Source organism: Phaenicophaeus curvirostris, chromosome 17 (assembly GCF_032191515.1).
Source record: "Phaenicophaeus curvirostris isolate KB17595 chromosome 17, BPBGC_Pcur_1.0, whole genome shotgun sequence".
NCBI classification, from domain to species: domain Eukaryota; kingdom Metazoa; phylum Chordata; class Aves; order Cuculiformes; family Cuculidae; genus Phaenicophaeus; species Phaenicophaeus curvirostris.
The window spans coordinates 3953742-3974480 of NC_091408.1; the positions used below are offsets into that span (position 1 = coordinate 3953742).

Sequence of the window (20739 nt, forward strand, 5' to 3'; positions counted from 1 at the left end):
AGTGGGTTACAAATTCCAGGTGAGGGAGGAACACGTTAAATCCAGCTACAGCTTAGGATATAAAAGAGCCTGAGCAGCTGCTGATGTGCCTCAACTTGCTTCTGCTTCCTAACTGCAAATTTCTTGGATACTTCAGTTGCTGCTTTTGCAACTTTTTGCTGGATTCGTTTCCCTCCCTGCCCTGGAAACTCAAAAGCCTCTTCCAAAATTGTCAGCCCATGCTCGCTGGTAGGAGCTCTGAACATTAGTCAGGAGGAGAGGGACTGAGTTTCTCACCACGCGTCACACCAGCCAGCTGTAAACCAGAGCAAATTACACTGTCATAAACCAGCTGTTAAGCAGCAGCATCACCAGCTTCTCTGGAAAGCCAAGTGGCTCTCCCAGGCGCTGGAGTTAACAGTAACTGGCTCACAAAAGCAGGTGGGGAAGATACTGCTCGGAAAACTGGCATCTGAAACAGATACATCTGCAGGTTGTGGTGTTGGGTTTTTACAATAATTTACCAGAATACTTTCTCATTTTGAGGCTTGCGTGAACCTTCCTATAATGTCAGCTCCTTTGGTAGAGACAAATTCAATGCATATTGGATCACAGAGCTGTTCGCTGGCTGAGGAACGCTTTAAATTGGCTGAGAAAGGATCAGACGATTCATGCAAAGCTGTTTTCTTAACTAATCCCTGGAATTCCTTGTGTATTTGGCCAATGTTCAGCTTTTGAGTTAATTGCTGCTGTGTACATGCACTGGGGAGGTGGGAGGAGTGCAGAGAAATGGAAATACCCATGGATCTCATCGCACAAAGTCGGGAAGAGCAGCTTGGTGGTTTCAAACACTCCTGTTACATTTTACTTCAGTTTTCTGGAACTAAAGTTCAGCTTCCTCTTAGATATGAGGAGCCCTTGCACATTTGTCTCCTGATCTCAGGGACATTTCCCCCTGCAAACCCCATCCTGGAGGCAGCCAGCAGTGCCCCAGACCGTCAAAAGAAAATAAACATCAGCTCAGCTTCACAAATTTCAGACCCTGGAAATACTGCCCTGAGAGAGGAAAGGGAAGAGATGAAGGGTAGGGAATATCCCTGGGCTTTTGGTGCATAAGAGCAGTTCCCCCAGCACTCTTGAAGGCTTTCCCGTAAGGAGCACAGCGGAGAGGACTCCCCCATGTGAAGAAACTCTCCCTACAGGAGTAGTTAGTGTTAGGAGATCCACCCCAAGGCAAGGGATGACAGCGAGAACTGAACACTTCTTCCTCAGGTCCCCATTCAAATTAGCAGGATGGTGTGAGACAGAGCAGCAGTTCACTCCTAGGTGAGCACTGATGGCTCCACACATGTTCAGAGACCACTCAGAGACCATCAGTGACAAGAAAGGAGTAAAATTCCCAGTCCGTTTGTTCTGATGGCAAAGTGGCATGAAATGCCTGCATATATGGAGTGACAACATGGAAATGAGCCGGGTTTAACACCCAGGTCCTAACTTGTCCCAGCGCAAACGATGTAGTGATGCAGCACCTTCCAGTAGTTGCAGGCTGAGGTCTGCTGCTCCCAGCACTCGCTCCTGCTGCCTGCCTCAGCACGAAGACCAGCCCCATGCGGAGGCACGAAGCCAGACATGCGTGCCTCCCATTTAATTTCAGCAGCCTCAAGCAACGGTGTTTCTCGCAGCAAAGCTATTCCATGGCCTTATATTTTGCTTCTAAGTTAAGTTACTGTAGCGTTTTAGGGCTGTGTGGGTTTTTTAAGTCAGTTCTGGATCCCTGCTTACCCACACCCTGGCCACAAGCACTAAGAACGGTTCTGCCCAGCGTGCAGCAGGGAGGATGTGAACACCTACCTTCGCCAGACGTTCCTTCTTGTCCCACCAGTCGTCAAATGCCCGAAATGCTACCACTTCAACCATCTTCCGGTTCAGGTCCCTTTTCATGATAGCCTTCAGTTCCTTCACTATGACCAGGAGGACTCCATCCACAGTGGCTTTGTGAGGATCTTCCTTCTTCGGCTCGTAACCCGGAGGAGGAACCGAGGGGTCAAACTTGGGCAGTGGTGGCCACTGCTGTCCACGACCAAGAGCTGCTCCCATCGAGAAAGGCCGGTAGGGTGGAAGATTCACAAACTGCATCCGGCCCGTCATGAAAGGCGGATACTGATATGTGTTTTGCGCCTGCATCATGCGGCTCAGCATCTGAGTTTGCATCTGGAAGGACATGGGCATGCCACCCCACTGGTTGCCCAAGACACTTATCATATCCACTTGCATGACGGGGAACATGCCAGGATGGAACGGAGGAAGTGGAGGCAAGATGTGAGGTGGAGGGACCCCAGGAGGGGCAGGGAGCGGAGGCGGAGGGACCGTGACAGCGGGGTGGGTGGGTGGCGGCGGCGGAGGCAGCGGCGGAGGCATTGGGAAGCCCGGCTGTGGAGGTGGCGGCGGAGGAGGAGGAAGAGGAGGGAATCCCGGTGGTGGCATCGGAGGGATGGACGGGGCCATCACACCCGAGTTGCTGACGGAGGAGTTCACCACGATGGTTTTGGCACATTCTGCACTGGTGATGGGCGCGGGGTTGGTCTCGTCATCAGAGATTTCCATGTCCTCCCCTGAAGAATGCTGACCCTGCAACAAGAGATAGAAAAGGTAAGAGGCACATTCCTTCTACATTCAACACCACAACGCCAGCTGCTTCAAACAAAAACTAAGTTTAACACACATTTTAATTGGGAATGGAGAAAAGCGAGCAATGCTCTGAAAGGACAGGGCCCACTGAGCAGCTGGTGCCTACTGAAGCTTTTCTTTTCCATGTCAGACCTCAGGAAGCGGAGAGGTAAAAGCTTTCTAGAAGAGCATCAGTACCAACCAAACAAAAACCCAGCTCTTAAGGAACAGGAGAAACTGCTCCTGTGCTCGGCAAAACGCACACAATCCGAACGCCTTTCACTGCAAGATACAGTCTCTGATTTGCATCTAACACTGACAGGTACATTGCACCCCACATTTTTATTCCTCAGTTTTCACCATTCACAAAGAACTGCCCTGTTTTTTAACTATAATCCCTGTTCCACTTGCTGTCAGCTCTTAACCTCTAATTGCAGGAAGACGATACTTCCACATGGCTGCTGTTACTGCACGTTGTCTTGACTAGACCACGGCAATTCACAGGGGAAAAAGAACCCCAGATTTGCTTAAATTCCCTTTAAACATCAGAGTCACAGATGCTGGGATTCAAAGACATAGCCCGTGTGATGTTCTCAGGCAAAGTGAATACTTTATTATCAACAAGAGACAGAGAGTTAAATAAAGTGCTAAAACTATGTCTCATCTCCACTGTCTAAAGGGTAGAAACTGGATTAAAACAGAGAGTGCCTGCTTGCTCTGAAGTCTCAAAGCTGCTGATTAGGTGTCGTACAACAAAAAGGCCTCATCACCAGAGCTCCATCCTCAACAGCAAATTGTCACACCTGCACTCTACGTCCTACAGTCATTTCAGTCCTGAGGGTCTCTCCAGAACAAAGAACTCTGGCGTGTAACTGTCACATCCCTCAGGTTTTGTGGAAACAAATCTTGGTAAGAAATACAGCAACCAAGTATTGCTGGAAGACAAACCCAACACTGACAGGTTATCGAGGAAACACAAATGGGACTGACCTTTTACTAGTGGGATGTCAGCAAAGGCAGGACAGGTCCCCGACTACCTCTCCAAAACTACTTCTCCCCGTTCTTCCTTTTGTTCCAGGTAAATTCATACAAGCCCACCACTCCTGCGACAGCAAACATCCCTCAGCTATTTTCAGGACTGCAAAGCAGATGCGCTCATCGTGACCTTCTCTCCCAGCCTCTCTACAAGCATTGACCAGCCTGCCTCCTTCACACGACTTACCAAGCACTTCCTTCCAACAGCCTCGCACAAAAAGGCCAGACAAGCACTCTGCACGTTGCCACCAGCTGATCCAAGTAAAGAACATCCCCATGTTCGCCAGCGCAGAACAACAAGAGCACAGCAGCGATTCTCCACCTCTGCCGGAGCTCTCCTGGATGCTGCTCTAGCCCAGCGGAGGCAGTAAGAGATCACGATCAAGTGGCATTTTAAGCACCTCTCTGCATCTCACTCTTGGAAAGAGTCTTCAGACCTGCTGGCTGTTTTCAGCCAGATTTCCCTGAAGACCTCAAAGACGTTTACTTCTTCCGTGTTTTGTGCCAGCGAGCGCCTCTTTTTGTCTGCTCTCCTACCCATCTCCCCAGTCTGAAAGAAAAGAGCCATCAGTCTCGGACATTATCAGGCAGCAGAGAACCTGCAGTTGCGAGCTGCGGCGAAGCAGGCTTTGCTGGCAGTTCTTGTACTGAAGCTGCAGCGATTTGATTTTTAACCTGTGAATTCTGCACAGGGATAAGGGAACAAAAGCAAGAAAAGCAAGAGCAGTTGAACGGACAACTCTGCTGTGAACCGTAGCTGGATGAAGCTGAGCAACCACAACTATCTAAATCAAACCAAACGCTTCGCATTTTATCAAAGGTCATCTCTGCTACCGCAGCTACCGCCAGAGAGCAGGCTGAGCACAACGCTACCAACAGCAGCAGCTTTACAAATCCTCTTATCCTAGCACCTCCCCTTGCTCTGGCTTCCCCGCATCCCTGTGCTGCGGCACAAAAACCCATCAGCTCACACACGGCATGGGTCACCCCCAAAAAGCAACTGTCGGTTTTAGTGCTGTGAAGATGCCCAGCCCCTCAGCTCAGGAAGAAAACCATCATTTACCTCCACAGAAAGGCTGAAAGCCCAAGCCTGTCAAACCCTGCAGCAAGTGTTTTCCACCCTGGTAACGCAGAGAGGACTCTTGCACAGTTGCAGAGTTGCTTTAGCTCATCTGTACATGCAGGGAGGTATCTGAGGGCTGTTTCTTAAACCCTAAAATGAACAGCTCAAAAAGGACAAGCAGAAAGAATAACCTCTTGCATGTGAGTCTTTCTACAGCCTGATTGTATCATCTCCTCCTCCAGCTGTCCACATCTGGCTAACATTTCTAAGCGGGTCTCACACCCTGCACTGTCTCTCCAGCTGCTCTGTTGCAGCCACATCCCACGCCAAGGATCTGGGGAATGAAAGGACATTCAGCAGTTTAAACTACAGCAGCTCCAGTCAAAAGGGCAAAGGAAGAGCAAGGATGACAACTGTGGCAGGTGTAAAGAGGTTTCCCACGAAACAGACCTCATTTTTCTATAAGTGAATAGAAAAGGCACCGTTAAACACACTGGCTCAGACTGCAAAAGCTGGGTGATGCTAAAGGTCAGCATTGGATAGGAAACCAGGAGTGCCTGGGTTAGCAAAGACAGACAAAATCAGCTTCATCTTCGTATTCATGATGGGATACGGAGGAAAGCCGCCCCAGTGGAGAACCAGCACCAGGCAGTGACTGAGAGAACTCGTGTCCTCAAGCCACAAATTCTCCACGATCCCCCAGTCTCTCCCACAGTCACCCCCCTGTGCCACCCAACAAGAGTCCAGTCACCGCTCACGATGGGTCTCTGCTGAGCACACCCCACCAGTCCCAACACAGGCCCCATCATCCACGCCCATCTGTACCAGACCCTTACTCAGTCTCAGTACCAAAGAATCCTGCCTGATAAATGAGGTTGGTTTTCCTTCTTGAAGGAACTATCAGACAGGAGAAGCAGATCCTGAAATTGCAGAGAGGTGGCAGGACTAGCTGGACTCCACGTTGTAATGCACAGCAGCTTTCTTCATTCATACATGCATTTATATTTAATTAAACTGAAATGAGAACTGCTAAAGCACTAACTAGAATTTTTGGAAGATCGACAAGATTTATTTATTAATTCTTCTGGTGCTCAGATGGGTCTGAAGGAAGCAACAACAGATTCTCCACTTCCTGCAGCACTGGGCTGACAACTCACCTGCACTTGCACACTGAACAGGGTCTGTGCTCCAGTTTTATCCCCAGCAAGATGAAAAGAGAAAGAGATTAAGCAGCAGGGAGAGACAGATCAAAAAGGCAGAGGAGGGGAGGTAAAAAGAATACACAAGGTCAGGGAAGAGGTCAAACCAAAAGAAGATCAACTACGAGAAGGTCTTTAAAGAAAGTTAAGAGGAATAAATATTTAAAGCGGATGAGCAGGGAAGTCATATGTAAGGGGAAAAAAGATGGGCACCAACAGAGTAAAAGAGATCAAGGTACAGAAGGAAAAACCAAAGGGAGACATAGAAAGATCTCCCATTATTTGAATCTCTTTTCATTCACCTGTCTGAACCTGGATTTATTGTGGTTGCTACCAAACACCTCCAGGGTCAAGCTGAAAAGTAGCTACACTGTCCTCTTAAAGAAACCGTCTTCTAGCTAACCTCCCTCTGCTCTCACAAGGGGAAAAAGTGACCTGGTATGTGGCACAGGTACTGCCATACGTGTACTGTCAAAAAAAACTGCCAATCAGGCCTGGAATTCACTTGCCTGTTTCTGAGGGCACCTGGTACAACCCCTGCAGAAAACCTCCCTTCAGCCCGCCGATGGAAAGGCCACTTCCAACTAAATTAATTGATGCTGCCATCTTTGCTTTGCATACATTAAATTAAGAGTTAGCAAAACAGGTATTTAATTATACACACGACACATTTTTTCCAAAGGTGTTTTAATGATGCAAATTTGTTGGGCGAGATTCACGTCAGCGTAAGTGGTTATAAAGGGCCTCAATTCATTGCTCCCCCAAAATGCTGCTACCTTTAATGCTGGCATGGTGGGTTTTAGCACAGGCAGAGCCTCTTAAGTGAAGGGATCATTCCAAAAGTTCACTCTTGGCCTGACCAGTGACAGGGCAGAGAGCTACTGAATGCAGGATATCGGTCTTATCTCAGAGCAATACCCAGCATTTAGCAAGCAAACGTTCATACCTGCAGAAAAAAAGAAACTACGTGCTAATATTTGCATGCAGAAGTGGCAGTTTCCAGATGTGAAGAGGCTGTTCTCTCCCCGAGCCAGAGGAGCACTGACACTGCAGCAGCAGCTGGGAGCTTCATCGCACTTGCCGTTTGGTGCCTTTCCTAGGGCAGAGGAACTTCACATGCTTCCATTTCCTTTTAAAAAGGCCATCTGATAAAGAATTTACTCAGAATTTCCAAATGCATTTTGAATAGTGCCACCTTACAGCTAATCACACCTAAATATTCTGCTGGGTACCGAGGTAGGGAACTTGTATCGCTGAATGTACTACTCCGACATACTCTGGCTGAGCTCTGGTGCATCAAGATAATGAAATGTAGGATCAATGGCATTCAGCATGATGCAAGGTCATTAGCTGTAACGAAGTGAAGCGCTCCATGCTTGCAAGAAGTAGCAAGCCTCTATGCCTGCTGCAACTCGCACTTACAGAAACCAAGCACAATGAAAAAAAATCACTCTATAAGTTCAAAATCTCTGTATTTAAATACCGAAAATCTTTGCCTTTAAATGTTCAGAAGAAGCTTTTCAATAAAGCTAGAACTAAAGTCAAAGCAACTCTCGGATCAACAGTCATCACTTGTTTTTGCTTTAAGTCCACCCAAGGGTCTAAAAAATTCACAAGTCAGAAAGTCTCACCCTTTATCCTTACAAAAAAGTGAGGAAACAAAAACCTCCAGGGGTGATGACAGACAATGACTGGCTGAGCAAAGTCGTACAGCAAGTCACTGGTGGAGGTGAGAACAGACTTCGTGCCCCTTCAACCTCCTACTCCCCAGCACCGAGCTCACACCGTGCTCCTCTGTGTTCAATAAGGGAAACGGCCCCTGTGCAACTGGAGTGAAAACAGCCTGTGTCTCTAAAACACAACTCTTCCCCGATTCCTTTCTCAGAAAACTAAAGAGAACAAGATGTTTCAAGCCTGCCACATTTCTCACAACACTGTCCGAACAAAAAGTAAGCCTGAGGATACAAACAACCCAAAGACACAACTTCAACGCAAAACTGCTTTAAAAAAAATACAAGCCCATTCAAGTTTGTCCCAGAGAATCCCACCATTCACTTTGCTAACAGAGTGAAATGCCTCTCACTGTCCAAAGTCTACGCCATGGAGCACAGCGAGGGGTTCAGAGAGTACTGCTTTGCTCTTTTTTAATCTGATTTTAGCTAGAGAAGAGCTTGCAGGTCCCACACATTCTTGGCAAGGCATGTAGAGAGGAGCTGTGCCTCCCAAGCGCCCTCTTTGCTTACTGAGAGTCCTAAGTACTTGTATCTCACAGTGTCAGGTGTGAGCAAGGCAGCCTCGTACTGTATTTTACAGTACATACAACTATTTTTACGTTGCTAGCTCTAATTACAGCTCGCCCTCCGCAAGAACACACACAGGGGTGTTGTTGCAGAAACAGAGCACGGGAGGGCAGAGCTACCCAAGGTGGTTTGCCAGCTGTTTAGCTACAGCAGCAAAAAACAGAAAGCAAAATGCTGCCTGCACCTTCCCAGGTGAGCTTTGAAGCCTGTCAGGTAACTGTGCCACCACCAGCACCCGTGGTGGCTGCCGGCAGCCAGCACGCCACCACTGCAGCCGGGATCGGAGGCTTGTTTACTGCCTCCTCCCCGGGATGGTTACTCACACCTTTCATTCTCCTCCAGGCAGCTAAGAGAGCAGCCGTCCTCCCGCTGCTGTCAGCGCGCACGATTGCAATCGCGGCAGCATTTAATTGGGACAAAGATAGCTTTCAGATGTATTCACACTATAATAAAATGCCCAGCTCGGGAACAGGCGAATGGAAAGATTAACACATTACAGATCGGTGATTACAAGCATCTTCAGCAACACGTACTTCTACCTCAAGAACAAGAGACCGCAACATTTTTCTGTAACTATATATTTACACAGCACTTTGCAAATTAACTCACAGGGAAAGGCTGCGAACAAAGCAGAGCAGGACATGGACACATCAGAATGAAGGACTCGCCACTGCGTCCCACAAAAAGGAGCATGAGAAAAGCTGCAGTAGAGCAGGGATTTCTCTCACAAGGAGACACTTTACCTGGGCGTTACGGTTTCTTTATTATCGATTGCTCAAGTATCTCACTACTTGAAAAAGAGAATTTGGGCTCTACGAGATGACAACATCCTACCTGACACATACACTGTCTTGGGTCAGTTTGTGTTTTGGCCTGGTACTTATTTGTAGTGCTTCTTTGGCACAGACTGTCATCTCCACACCCACAGGGCTGCACAACAAGTAAAACAAGTGACAGTAATATTCAAGTGATCATTGTAAACACACAGCACCATAAACACCAGCCTAACTTATGCTATTTCCTTATTCTTTTCCCTACTGATGCCAGAAGGAAACCTGAAGCTGATACCTCAAAGCACAGAAGGACAGAGGAAGGATTCCCCAGAAGCTTGTTTGCGCCTCGCAATGTGCCGTCCCTAATTAGACTGTTCTGCACATGGGGAGATGCCACAAGGTGGGATTTGGAAGCACACAGTGAAGCAGCTCACCTGGGCTTTCAGTGCACAGCACGAAGGGGTCTCAAGTGGGGGAAGAGCTTGGAGCTAAAGCTTTCAGAGGGAAAAGGTCTCCCCATTCACTTGCAGTGTTTTCTGACACTAGGAATGAGAGTAAATTGACTTATGTTTCAAGGACAGTGAAAGAGCTGGAAGGCTGCTCACTGGTCCACAACATCAGTAGAAAGTCCAGTGAATTAAGACTATAAAATGAGCTAAAATGATCGAAATGCCAAAGACAGTATCCCAGACTCATGCAAACCTGCACCGCAGGTTTTCTGCAGGCCATCAGATGATGGCTTGAGCATCAAGTTGGGTCTCAACACTTCAAGGCTCCTTTTCAGACTCCAGCGGGTATTATCCTTTGTCTTCTCCCCACAGGGCACTGAAGTAACATCAGTGTCTCCAAGGAAAGGGAACAGAGCAACAGCTTAAGTCAGTATTTCCCAAAGCAAAGCCCAAGGACCACCAATGCGACATGGGGCACAAAACAGTGGTCCACAAAAAAACCTAAAAATAGGAGAGAATAAATGCAACAATTGAACACGAGGGATCCAAGCTAATTTTTTTGACTGTAAACAGAAGCTCCAGTGGCTGCAGAAGCTGCACGGCTGAGATGGATCCTGGAGTAAGAAACACCCACTTCGGCAGCCTCCAAGCATCGCCACAAAGCTAAAAATTTCTTTTATTTGACAAGAGATGCAGGGAAAGACTGCCCCACCTGATGCGTGGACAGAGATGGGAAGCAAATGCAGTGTGATCTGCTCCAGCAGAAAGGCTAAAGACGTGAATTGGCAGAGGGCGATAACTTGCCACCAGGTTTGCTCTGTTAAAGTTGAGTCTATTACCTGCCAGAAAAAGGGTGGTTGAATTCAAGTCTTTTTCCTTTCAATAAGGGGGAAAGGGAGCTCTGAACTGCAAACTTCACAGCATATGGCATGGTTGTACCATTCCTGTTGGCGAGATCACCGAGGAGGGAGATTTGGAGAAGCCAGACATTGCCCCTGGGCTGACATAAACCCTTTGGGTTCATTCATCGATGCTGAGACTGGAAGCTTCCAGACCCCCTAACTGCACAGATTTGAACCAAGACAAATGTGATCATACAACTGGGCAGATCACAAAACACAGTGAGAACACGAGACAGAGTCACCGGCCCCCACCTGAGACCAGGGACGCCTGGGCAGCCCGTGCGTGCCCCGGCGTGAAGCTTGCCTGGACAGTCACCCCTCCTGCATTATATGAACAAATCTGAACTGGCGGGGCGAATGTGCCAATTCAGGGGCTGCGTCATGTGGCTACAGCGGTTTTCATCGCAGATGAAACACCCTAAAATTGGATTTACCATCTCATGGAACCATGGCCTCTTCCCCTCAAGTCTTAAGTACATCTTGTTAGGTTAAAAAAAGAAAAAAAAAAAAGGGTTCTTTATGGGGGTGAGGAGGAGGTAGGGAAAAGGAAAGAGGAAAAGAGAGAGGGGTGTTAACATTGGGGAGCCATGTAACAAGGCAGGATTTTTCCACAGCAATGGTTGTTCTGGTTTCCCTATTTTAGATGGGGGAAGGGACAGCCAAAGAGCTATTCGCAATCTAACTTCAAAGGCTTTCTTGGCTGGGAAGCTAAGTCATGCATAAAAGGATGGGAGAGTGGCAAGAAAATACCCCCTACAGATAAATTAGTCAGGGAACGTTCTCTGCTTCCCCCAAAGACTTTCATACAGCCAGACAGGCTTTACCCAGGTAAAACCCTTTTCAGACACCAGGTTCAGTGATGCAGAGTTCTGGGAACAAACCAGCCAAATCCAACAGGGGAACTAAACAGTCTCTCTGAAAAAGAGAAAGGCGGCGGTAAGCACGGAATGGGCTTCTCTTGACATTTCCTGCCATCTCAGCTATTATCAGTCAATTCCATTCTAAGGTTTGTCTACAGACAAAAGATGTGGAGCTTGAGGCCACATCTCCCACTCTAAAGATGCAAGGAATGTAGGAGAAAACACATGGCATGTGGAGAACTCGTTTCCCAACTGATTCTGAAACGCTGTTTTGTTCGTCACACTGGTCTGCAGATGCACCCATATTTCTAGAGCGCAGAAGGCACTTTACAATCAAAGACAGAGAAGGGAATCGGCAACATTAGATCAAAGTCCACCTATAAGTTAAAAAAAAATAGAAGTGCAATAACTGAGTGCGCAGACTACACAGGTACCTTACAGTTCAGTGCCAGGCAGGAGCCCACGTGCCATCCCCTGAGCTTACCCTCCTACTTAAACCTTCGGTCAAAGAGAGCCACAAATTCAGATCTTGCTATCAACAGGGCGATAAGAAAGCAGATAATCTTGGAAAACAGTCTAGCTTCTCAGCTGTTATCAGCCTGTTGAAGAATAGGCTGTACGTATACTGTATTTAAACAAGTTCTAATCAGCAAAACTAGGCCAGTGGGATATTCCTCCTCTTTTACATATCACTACTATACCCTCAAGGATCTGAAATCATGTGGCTATTATTGTTACGGCAGCATTTTCAGTGTTCTGTTCAGTGTTCCCTGCATTTCCAGCATTAAGAGCAACAGCAGTTTCATTTGCAAGACCTGGATGTTCACATGCAACCAGTGGGAGGTTGAGTCTCCTCAGAACAGAGACCAAAAACAAAGGAATCAAGGCCTTGAAGGGACAACAGGAGAAAGAATAAAAAAAGAGCTTTTGTTAGATCTTTCATCAGTATCAGCATTTAATGTTCTTCTGCTGACTGCTGCCTGCTCTCAGACCCAGATGCTACGAGTACAACCTGAGGCAGTACACCCTGACACTTGCCTTCCTTCTCAAGAGGCATCCCAAATGATGAGTCCAGCTTCTCCAACACCTCACCAAGAGCTCGAGCTGTTCTCTCCCCAAATTTCTTTGGGGCAGTCTTGATCTGTTCACACAGCTGGGAAGCAAAAAGGCCCAAGTGTTTCTGGCACCTGCAGCAAAACCCAGGGGCCCGTGGCCAACAGCTGATGGAGTTAGCCCAGAACAGCTCTTTCCAAACAAGTGCAGCATTTACTCTCCAGTAGGTGTGGAATAAGCAAGGGGAAACTGTTGGAAGTCCTGATTTTCATGTGACTCTTTCCCTTTCCTGAACGCTTTTGCTGAGATTTCCTGAGCACTCTACTGCTGGCCTGGGAGGTCACAGACTTAGCACTGCTCTTCTCCCAGCAGCTCTTTTTTATCACAGTATCGATGATTTGAGAAGAAGTAAGAGCAGAAAGAGGGAACATACTGTTAATAAGGTGTTTAGGGTGCTGTTATCATTTTGAGCGTAGTCACACTCAAAATGTGTGGCCACACAAGTATGGTCTCAAATAAGAAAACTTGTGGAGAAAGCCCCTGCCACCATCCCAGGACAGGACAAACAGGGCACCTACTGTATTCCTGAAATTCCCAACACGACTGCTGCAGACAGGAACCATTCAGCCGGTCCATCTGATCTTGATAAAAAGCATTTAAAACCACTTTGAATGAAGTCGCCACTGCAGGTAGTGTAAGAGCTCTGGGTCTCCTGGGACGTGGCAGCAGATTATGACCCTGGAGAACAAGAGGCACACAAGACACAAACTTCTCTCTCGCCTGCCGTGTCCAGACCACGAGGCCTTTGCAGCACTGACCACAAATGATGACTGGCACCCTAATGAGCTTAGCAGCCTCCACTCATTTTCTAAGTGTTACAACACAAGCCAAGAAGTCCTTCCCAGCAAAGTGCCGTCAACACATTAAAAACCAGCTAGACTCCATGAAACACTTCACTCCAAGGAGCCTCCTATTTCAAGCAACTAAAGAGGCTGAGCAGAGATGTTCTTCCTCAAAAGTAAGCATCAGGTCAGCAAGAAACAGTTCCCCTTTGGTAGCGTTTCTCTTACAGAGCTTCTCTCTGGAGGCATCTTGGATTTTTCACTGCTCTATTTCCTCCTTAGATTTTCCTCCCCTTGCTGCACCCTGATTTAACTAAGCGCAGCCAGAGAGGAATCAACCACATCAGCTGAGGTATGCAACATATTCATTAAAACATTAAAAATCTTCCTCATTCTAAGACAAAGCCTAAAGCGATATCCAGCCAGAAACACCTTCAAGTTGTCCCTCTCCAAAACCTTCTCATGGCCTTCTAGAAGATACCGAACATTTGCTATTAAACTATCGCCATTATATGCAAAATAAATACCGTAACCACAACTGTTCTAAATTACCAGACTGGAAATACCCCACAGCTGGGCTGCATTCCCACTGCCATTTGTGCAGGTACAAGACATTTATAAAAGAGACAAGAGATGAAGTATCCTGATTTCCTCACCTGTCCCCTAATTAGAAAGCAGGAGGTTTAAAACAAACACATGGAAACGCTTTTCACCTAGAGCAAAATTCAGCTGTGCATCTCACGGCCACAGGACACTGCAAAGACTCAGAAGGGCAGATGGGTTTAAAAATGGATTATATTGTTTGCAGAAGACGTGGCAACTACTGAACAAGATTGCATCCTAATCTGCTGGTCATGAGCAGCAGAGGGACCCCAGGGGAGCAGCACCACATGCAGCCCTGCTGCTGCTGAGGTTTTGCATGGCACAAGCTGCTCTGACCTCGCACTGAAGGCTTTCAGTGACCTCAAGGAAATAACCCTCAACAGCAGAGCCAACCAAAGAAAGGTAAAGACGTGCTTTGTATGGGCGGACCGAGTTGGGCTTGTTCAGCCTGGAGAAGGCTCTGAGGAGACCTTAGAGCGACCTTCCAGTACCTGAAGGGGCTCCAGGAAAGCTGGGGAGGAACTGTTCACAAAAGCTTGTAGTGATAGGACGAGGGGCGATGGGGATAAACTGGAGAGGGGCAGGTTTAGACTAGACATAAGGAGAAATTTCTTCACTGTGAGAGTCGCGAGGCACTGGAACAGGTTGCCCAGGGAAGTTGTGGCTGCCCCATCCCTGGAGGTGTTCAAGGCCAGGTTGGATGGGGCTTGGGCAGCCTGACCCAGTGGGAGGTGTCCCTGCCCATGGCAGGAAGGGTGGAACTGGATGATCTTTAAGGTCCCTTCCAACCCAAACTATTCTATGATTCTATTGCTCACTCATGAGTTGGTCTTTGATTTTTTAAAGGCATGGTACCATCTAAAGCTGGGTATCCCCAAAAGACCTTGTCCCCACAGGAGCCTTCTGCCACAGCCCTTTTGTGGCACCCAAGGTCATGCAACTGGATTTCCTCAAGCTGAAGTCTGGGCATCCAACCCAGCAGGGATCACAGCTCACTTCTGGTGTCCTGCGGCCAGGCTGGGTGCTCCCTGGGTGATAACAGCACCCAGGGACTTAAAAAGCAACCCCAGCATCAGGTCTCCATCCTCCACTAGGGCCCTGTGGAGGCCAGGCTGCTCTGTGCCACCAAACCCACACCAGCTGCCTGTCTGCTTCCCACTGACCTGGGATACACCTCAGGTTTGCAAAACCATCTGCTGCAACCACTTTTCTGACATGATTTGGGAGACGCATCCCACCTGACACTGCATTAACAAGCAAATCAATTAATTGAGATTCCCTTCCCGAAATGCACCCTTCTGCACAAATCTCTGTGGCAAACATTGAACCAAGAGACTGCCTTTTACTATAATTCAAATAATTTTGTGCCATCCTAAGGATTTTCATATTCTCTTAGTATTTTTTTTTCCAGGACAATAGCAAAGCGCTCATAGCATCATGACAACAGTTCTCACAGTTATTTGCATCCTTCAAAGACAATATTTCAATTATCTGTGCTGGAAACTCCCAGCCACATCTGCTGACCAAAATGCCACGTTTGGTAACTGCTTAGCAACAAGGACTGGATTGGAAAACTGTCCCCAGAGCTGTGCACCAGCATTAAACCAGCTCCTTCTTCCACCAAATAACACTGCCTGCTTGAAATATATATATATATTCCTCATTCTGCCTGCGACACGCAAGACACCAGAAATAACAAGCTGCTTTGGGAGAAGGGAGACCTGGAAAGAAGCCGCCCACTTCAGCAATCCTTGCCCAAGCTCCACAGGAAATGTCCTCACAACACGTGCAATGCATCTTAATCCCGTGCAGCAGGAGGAGGACACACCGCTTGGACATCAGCACTGAACTATACTGCGAAACACAGGTCTTTTTGGAAAGATCCAGACCGAAGAAAGCAACTCTTGCTGCACACCATACAACAGCAGCAGACATCCAATTCCTTGATCAGGCCAGCAATGGGCTGTTTCAACACCAGGAAAAACAAAAGCCGGTCCTTCCTTCACGTCACTCAACCTGCATCATCCTCATCCCCTTTCTTCCCAAGGCTCCATTTCATCGCACTCCGATACAGGGAATCTGGGCAGTGGGGAGCCTGAGGACACCCCACTTTGAAGGCGCAGGTCAGGAGGAAAGATGAGAAGGAGCGGACCCTGAGGATCTCCACTTCTCATTTTTCTCCCCTCTCCACCATCACCAGAGCCTTTTTCCTAACGATCTCCCCAACTTACTGCCTGATACGGGGAGAGAGATACTGAGCAAAACACAGCTGAGCTGGTCAAAGGTGTGCGATAAATTGTACTTAGTGCAGTTATCAGTTTCATATAAACACATGCTCCACAACACACAAGCACTCGGAGCTGCCAGCAAATCCAAATGCCACTAAAAAGCGCCTTAGTCGAGACACCCAGGTCCCAGCGAGTGAAAACTAGAAGTTCTGCTCCAGCTGTCTGACCCTTTTGCAACGAAGCCTCCAAACCATAAGAACTGCCGCCAGCTTTGAGTTCAAGCAGCAGTTTCGCTTCCTCCCCGCGTCATGCCTGCGCGGCGCTCACAGTGCCCTCTATGCAAACACCGATTGCCGAAGCCCAAGCCACGAACAACTTCCTTTACTCAAACTGCTCCTGAAGCAACACTTTTGCAACGCCCAGAGGAGTGAGCCTACTGCAACCTGGGGAGAAATTATAAACCCCAACTTGCCATCCTGATATTTTATATGCATCTTGACCTCATCAGGCCTGTCTGCACTTCTACAACCTTCTGGAAGTAGCCGCTGGTTTTATTTTAGCACTAAGCAAATGAAAAACATTTTGAAAGACATTTTTTTAAAACCATTTTGTTTCTTTTTAGACACACTGGTTTTAGTAGCTGAAAAATCTGAGTAAACTTTTTCTCATGATAAATAGTCATTTCCAAAAGCAAGCACTGCACTTTCATAAGAAAGCCTGAGACAGCAGTAACACGTCTGGGTCAAAGGAACCCTCGTGAGCAGGTACGTGATGCACAGTTAACGCGCTCAGGGGTTTCATTTTGAGTTTTGCCCTGTCTTCACGAGGCACAAGCAAGTACCCCAAACTGGAAATTAAAACTAATAGAAGGGGGGCAGCAAAGTCATGGGACACAAAATTGATGCATATGGAAAAAAAACATTCTACTGATGAACTGTTTCTATTTAGAGGACTCCAGGAAAGGCAACAGCCAGAAGAAATTTGAATAAGCGCTCATCTGTTCACTGCTCTGTGTCAGACACAGACACTTATAGAACGCAGCGGCTGCTCCATCTCCTGCAAAATCAGACCCAGAAATTAGTGCTGTTCTGGCGGCTGCCAGCACAATATGTTAACAACAATTATTTTCTCAATATTTCTACTGATTACCTAACACACTGGCACATTTTGTCAGTGTCACTGCATGTTGCAACACATGCTGCCATCCAGTAACTTGCCTGCATTCCCTTGGTCACTACATACAACCACCAGATGCGAAATGCAACCAGAATGATAATGGGTTGGAGAAACTGCAAGGAAAATGTGTCGCTTCAATATGAGGCTTCACAGCCTGCATTTATAACATCTGAACATTCAATACCATCACTGCTAAAACCTGAGTGTTGAAAAGAATAGGAAGAACTCTGCGAGCAGCAAAAGGAAGATGCCAAGGGCTCTCTTAACTGTACACAGCATGCAGAGCTCAGACTTGCAAACATCATTCCGCCTTAAGCTACATGCTATGTTAAACATTGTAATTTGGATCTAAGTTTCCAGAGCAGCAGAGAACCTATAAATTACATGAAGACAATAAGCAGTGCTCTATCTATCAACAAGCAATTCAATTATACATACCCAGTCTACCAGGAACTGAAAATTTACAGAAAGTCACTGGTAGCAAAACAGAGAATGAAGTGAGCTAGAGGCAAGAGTATAATCAGCAACAGTGATTTATTAAAAGGGATGGCAACGTCATTTCGATCAGGTATGCAAAATGCAAAAGCCTCAAAGTCTTGGCCTGGTATGAGAGTGAAAGAACCACTCGGCCTCCCAACCACAGCCTGCTTTCTATTTTTCAGTTACACTCCAAAGCATTTCTCCGTTTCTAGCTCTGTTACCCACAAGAGACACATCTTCGCATTGTACTGAAGTTGTTTGGTAGTCAAAAAACCCAAACCATAAACAGCCAAATATTTCTTCAGTTCATTTCCCCCCCAAGAGCACACACGTACGTGAAGATGCACCATCAGGAATACCAGGTGAATCCTATGCAATTCTACTCTGAAAAAGTGACTGTGAAAACTGACACCGGGCTTGTCACCTCTTGCTACTTCCCATATTGAACGCATTTGGCCGGTCAAGCCTCTGCACTGCTAACCACCAGCTTTGCAAGCACTCCAAGAATCAAGCTGGAGACAAATACAAGAAGTCAAAAGTCAAATACAACTTAGCAAACATGAAGAGACTTCTTTATTTTGTACAAATTTTTGTAGGAGCAGCAGGTTGTCATGTGGTAAATGAATTAGATGTACAAGGAAATTACCCCTGCCTGCAGTCTTCCAGTACCAGCTTTGAAAAGAAAGAAAAAACATAAGGTAACAAAATCCTGCATTTCCACTGCTTCAGGAGCCAGAACACCTTCCCCTTGGCCAGGTTATGTAGGAAGGTAGGAAGTGACCCCCAGCCCCAAGCAACTGGGGAAGATGTAGGGCTGCAGTCCTGCCCCAGCTTGCTCCCTCCTCTGGGCACAGAAGCCAAATAGATCTCCGGAGTCTCAAAAGGGTCCACTGTAGTGTCATATTTAAACAACCCATGAGAGATTTGTGTGCTGCCTTTCTTTTCTGAACAAGGTTAAACCCAGCAAGATCCCTTGAAGTCCCTGTAGCTTCTTATGCCTGGGTGAGGGAGGCAGGACTGAACCCACAGTTTAAGCAGCTCGCTCTCATCTTAATATTTCACAGGTTGAGCGTGGCTGGTGTTTCTCACATGTAAAACCACAGCAGTCATCCAAATCCTTGCTGCCTGGGCATTGGCTGGCTGCGCCTCTGGAAATCTGTGGTCATAACATACACCTATTTTTTGAGTTTCCATTAGGAACCAGTTCTGTCAGGCAAGGTAGTGTTCACAAGAGCTCAGGAGGCAGGAAAATTTGAAAAAGTGTTTATGAGACTGGGCATAAATTGCAGCTCTCAGGGTTTTGTCCCTTCTTCAATGAAAAAAAAATGCATTCAGAGCAACCATTCCCCACATCTACTCCCCCCATCTCCCTCCAGGAACGATGAATCCCACTGCAGCTGTAAATTGGATCCCAGGTGTACTCAGATATATTACACATACATAACAGCTACTTATGGGTATAAGGGCTCTTGCACAGTTACTGTGGAAACAGAGGTATCAAATTTCCTGGCTCTTAAGACTCTACCTTCTCAACTTTAATGTGCATTTACCTTGAATAAATCACTTCTGCACTCTCCAACCCAGAAACATCTCTTAGCAGAGCACATATGGGTTCATCTTTAGGAAGCTCCATCTAACCCACTGTCAGCGTTCCAGGAACACAGGGCTGCCTCAGACCTGCAGGATCCATGGATGGCAGCAGGGTACAGGAGGAGAGCGTGTCCTTCTGCAGGCAGAGATCGACTCGGTCCTGCACAGCAGAGCTCCAAGGGGCATCAACCGCTCCTGGGGCAAGAGCCACAGGCACTGCTGACAGAAATCCCCTGCAGCTCCTCTTGCTGCCTGGATAGCATCAGCTCTCTCTCACAGGCACCTGTGACAACTGAAGGTTGAACTTGGCTCTGTATAGAAGGGGAATCATTTACCAGCTACTGAAATGCAGCCTGATCTGGATGTGGATGCAGCAGTATGGAGCGGCACAAGACACGATGCAGTGTCTTGAGGAGAATGTCATCACATCCTGCTAAGACTCTGGAGGGACAATGTGACACTTCAACATAAATTTCTTCCAGTTCTAGCTGTGACCGCACAAGAACCCAAAGACACTTCAATGCAAAGTGCAAAATCAGCCCAGATGTAACCTCAGGGTCTCCAGTAGAGCTCACTGTAGGGCTGAGCCTGACCTACTTCATCTATGTGGAAGAGCAGTTCGGAAATTCTCCCTGAGTAGTTGCAAAAGGACCTGCTGCACATGCACAGCTTGTCAAAGGGATGTTGATGCTGTCCTGTGAGAGGCACCTCAGCATCCAGCATGGCATTAAAAACATTCGCAGCAGCCAAGCAAGACACTGAGGGGTGCTGGCAACAGCAGCAGCTTTCGGGATCTCTAGCACTGCTGTGCACTGTGCGGCTTCCAGTTTGCTCTCCAAACCATTTGCTAAAATTCACAGGCAAGCAGCAGGAGAACTGCTCTTACCTCAGTTGTGTTTCAGGATCTTTATTATTATGATTACCCTTAGCATTTTTAAGGCACCCCTCCCACCATGGTAACTAGGTGCTCAGCCAGACTACCAGGAAGAGAGCCTGTTAATCCCTCAATTACAAAGTACTTTTGTACTTACAAATCTGGAAAAACACCATTGTCAATGATTTGGTCTTCCTATTACACACTGGCTATGCACATGAACTAATACATTCGTAAGCTAAAACATGAAAGGTGTGAATATATAACAAGAGTGACTTGTTGTAATCCTGACACCTTGCCCAGCACACACAGGCAGGGTCTCTTCATGTAACAACCCAAGTAAAAACAAGGTCTGGCTCAAACGGGATGTCAAAGCATAAAACTTTACTTAACTTCCAAACTTCTGAAACAGCAAGGAGCCTGTGAAAAAAATTATTACAATTCTTTCTTGTAATCTCTTAAGAACATAGGCAGGAAAGTTTGTACACTGCTACCCTCAACATTTTTCCTAAACTAACCGTGCAACTCTGCTGTTTTCTTTCCCCGCTGTCTTATAGCTTCTTGAAAAAGTCCTCTCTGCCTTGTCTTCCTTGCTGGCAGGTTGCGCTGTTGGCAAAGGATCCCTTTTCTTCTCTTACCTCGTACTGCCCACATCCCGCTCTGCTT

General features: G+C 47.1%; 1 protein-coding gene across 1 annotated transcript in view; it reads right to left on the reverse strand.

Annotated features, from left to right (window-relative positions):
• The window catches only part of SETD1B (SET domain containing 1B, histone lysine methyltransferase), a 51203-nt gene that overhangs the window by 18242 nt on the left and 12222 nt on the right, over window positions 1–20739 (reverse strand). Inside the window, exon 7 of the mRNA XM_069871039.1 lies at window positions 1831–2607. Coding sequence (XP_069727140.1) covers window positions 1831–2607 — 777 coding nt within the window. The remainder of the gene's footprint in view (window positions 1–1830; window positions 2608–20739) is intronic.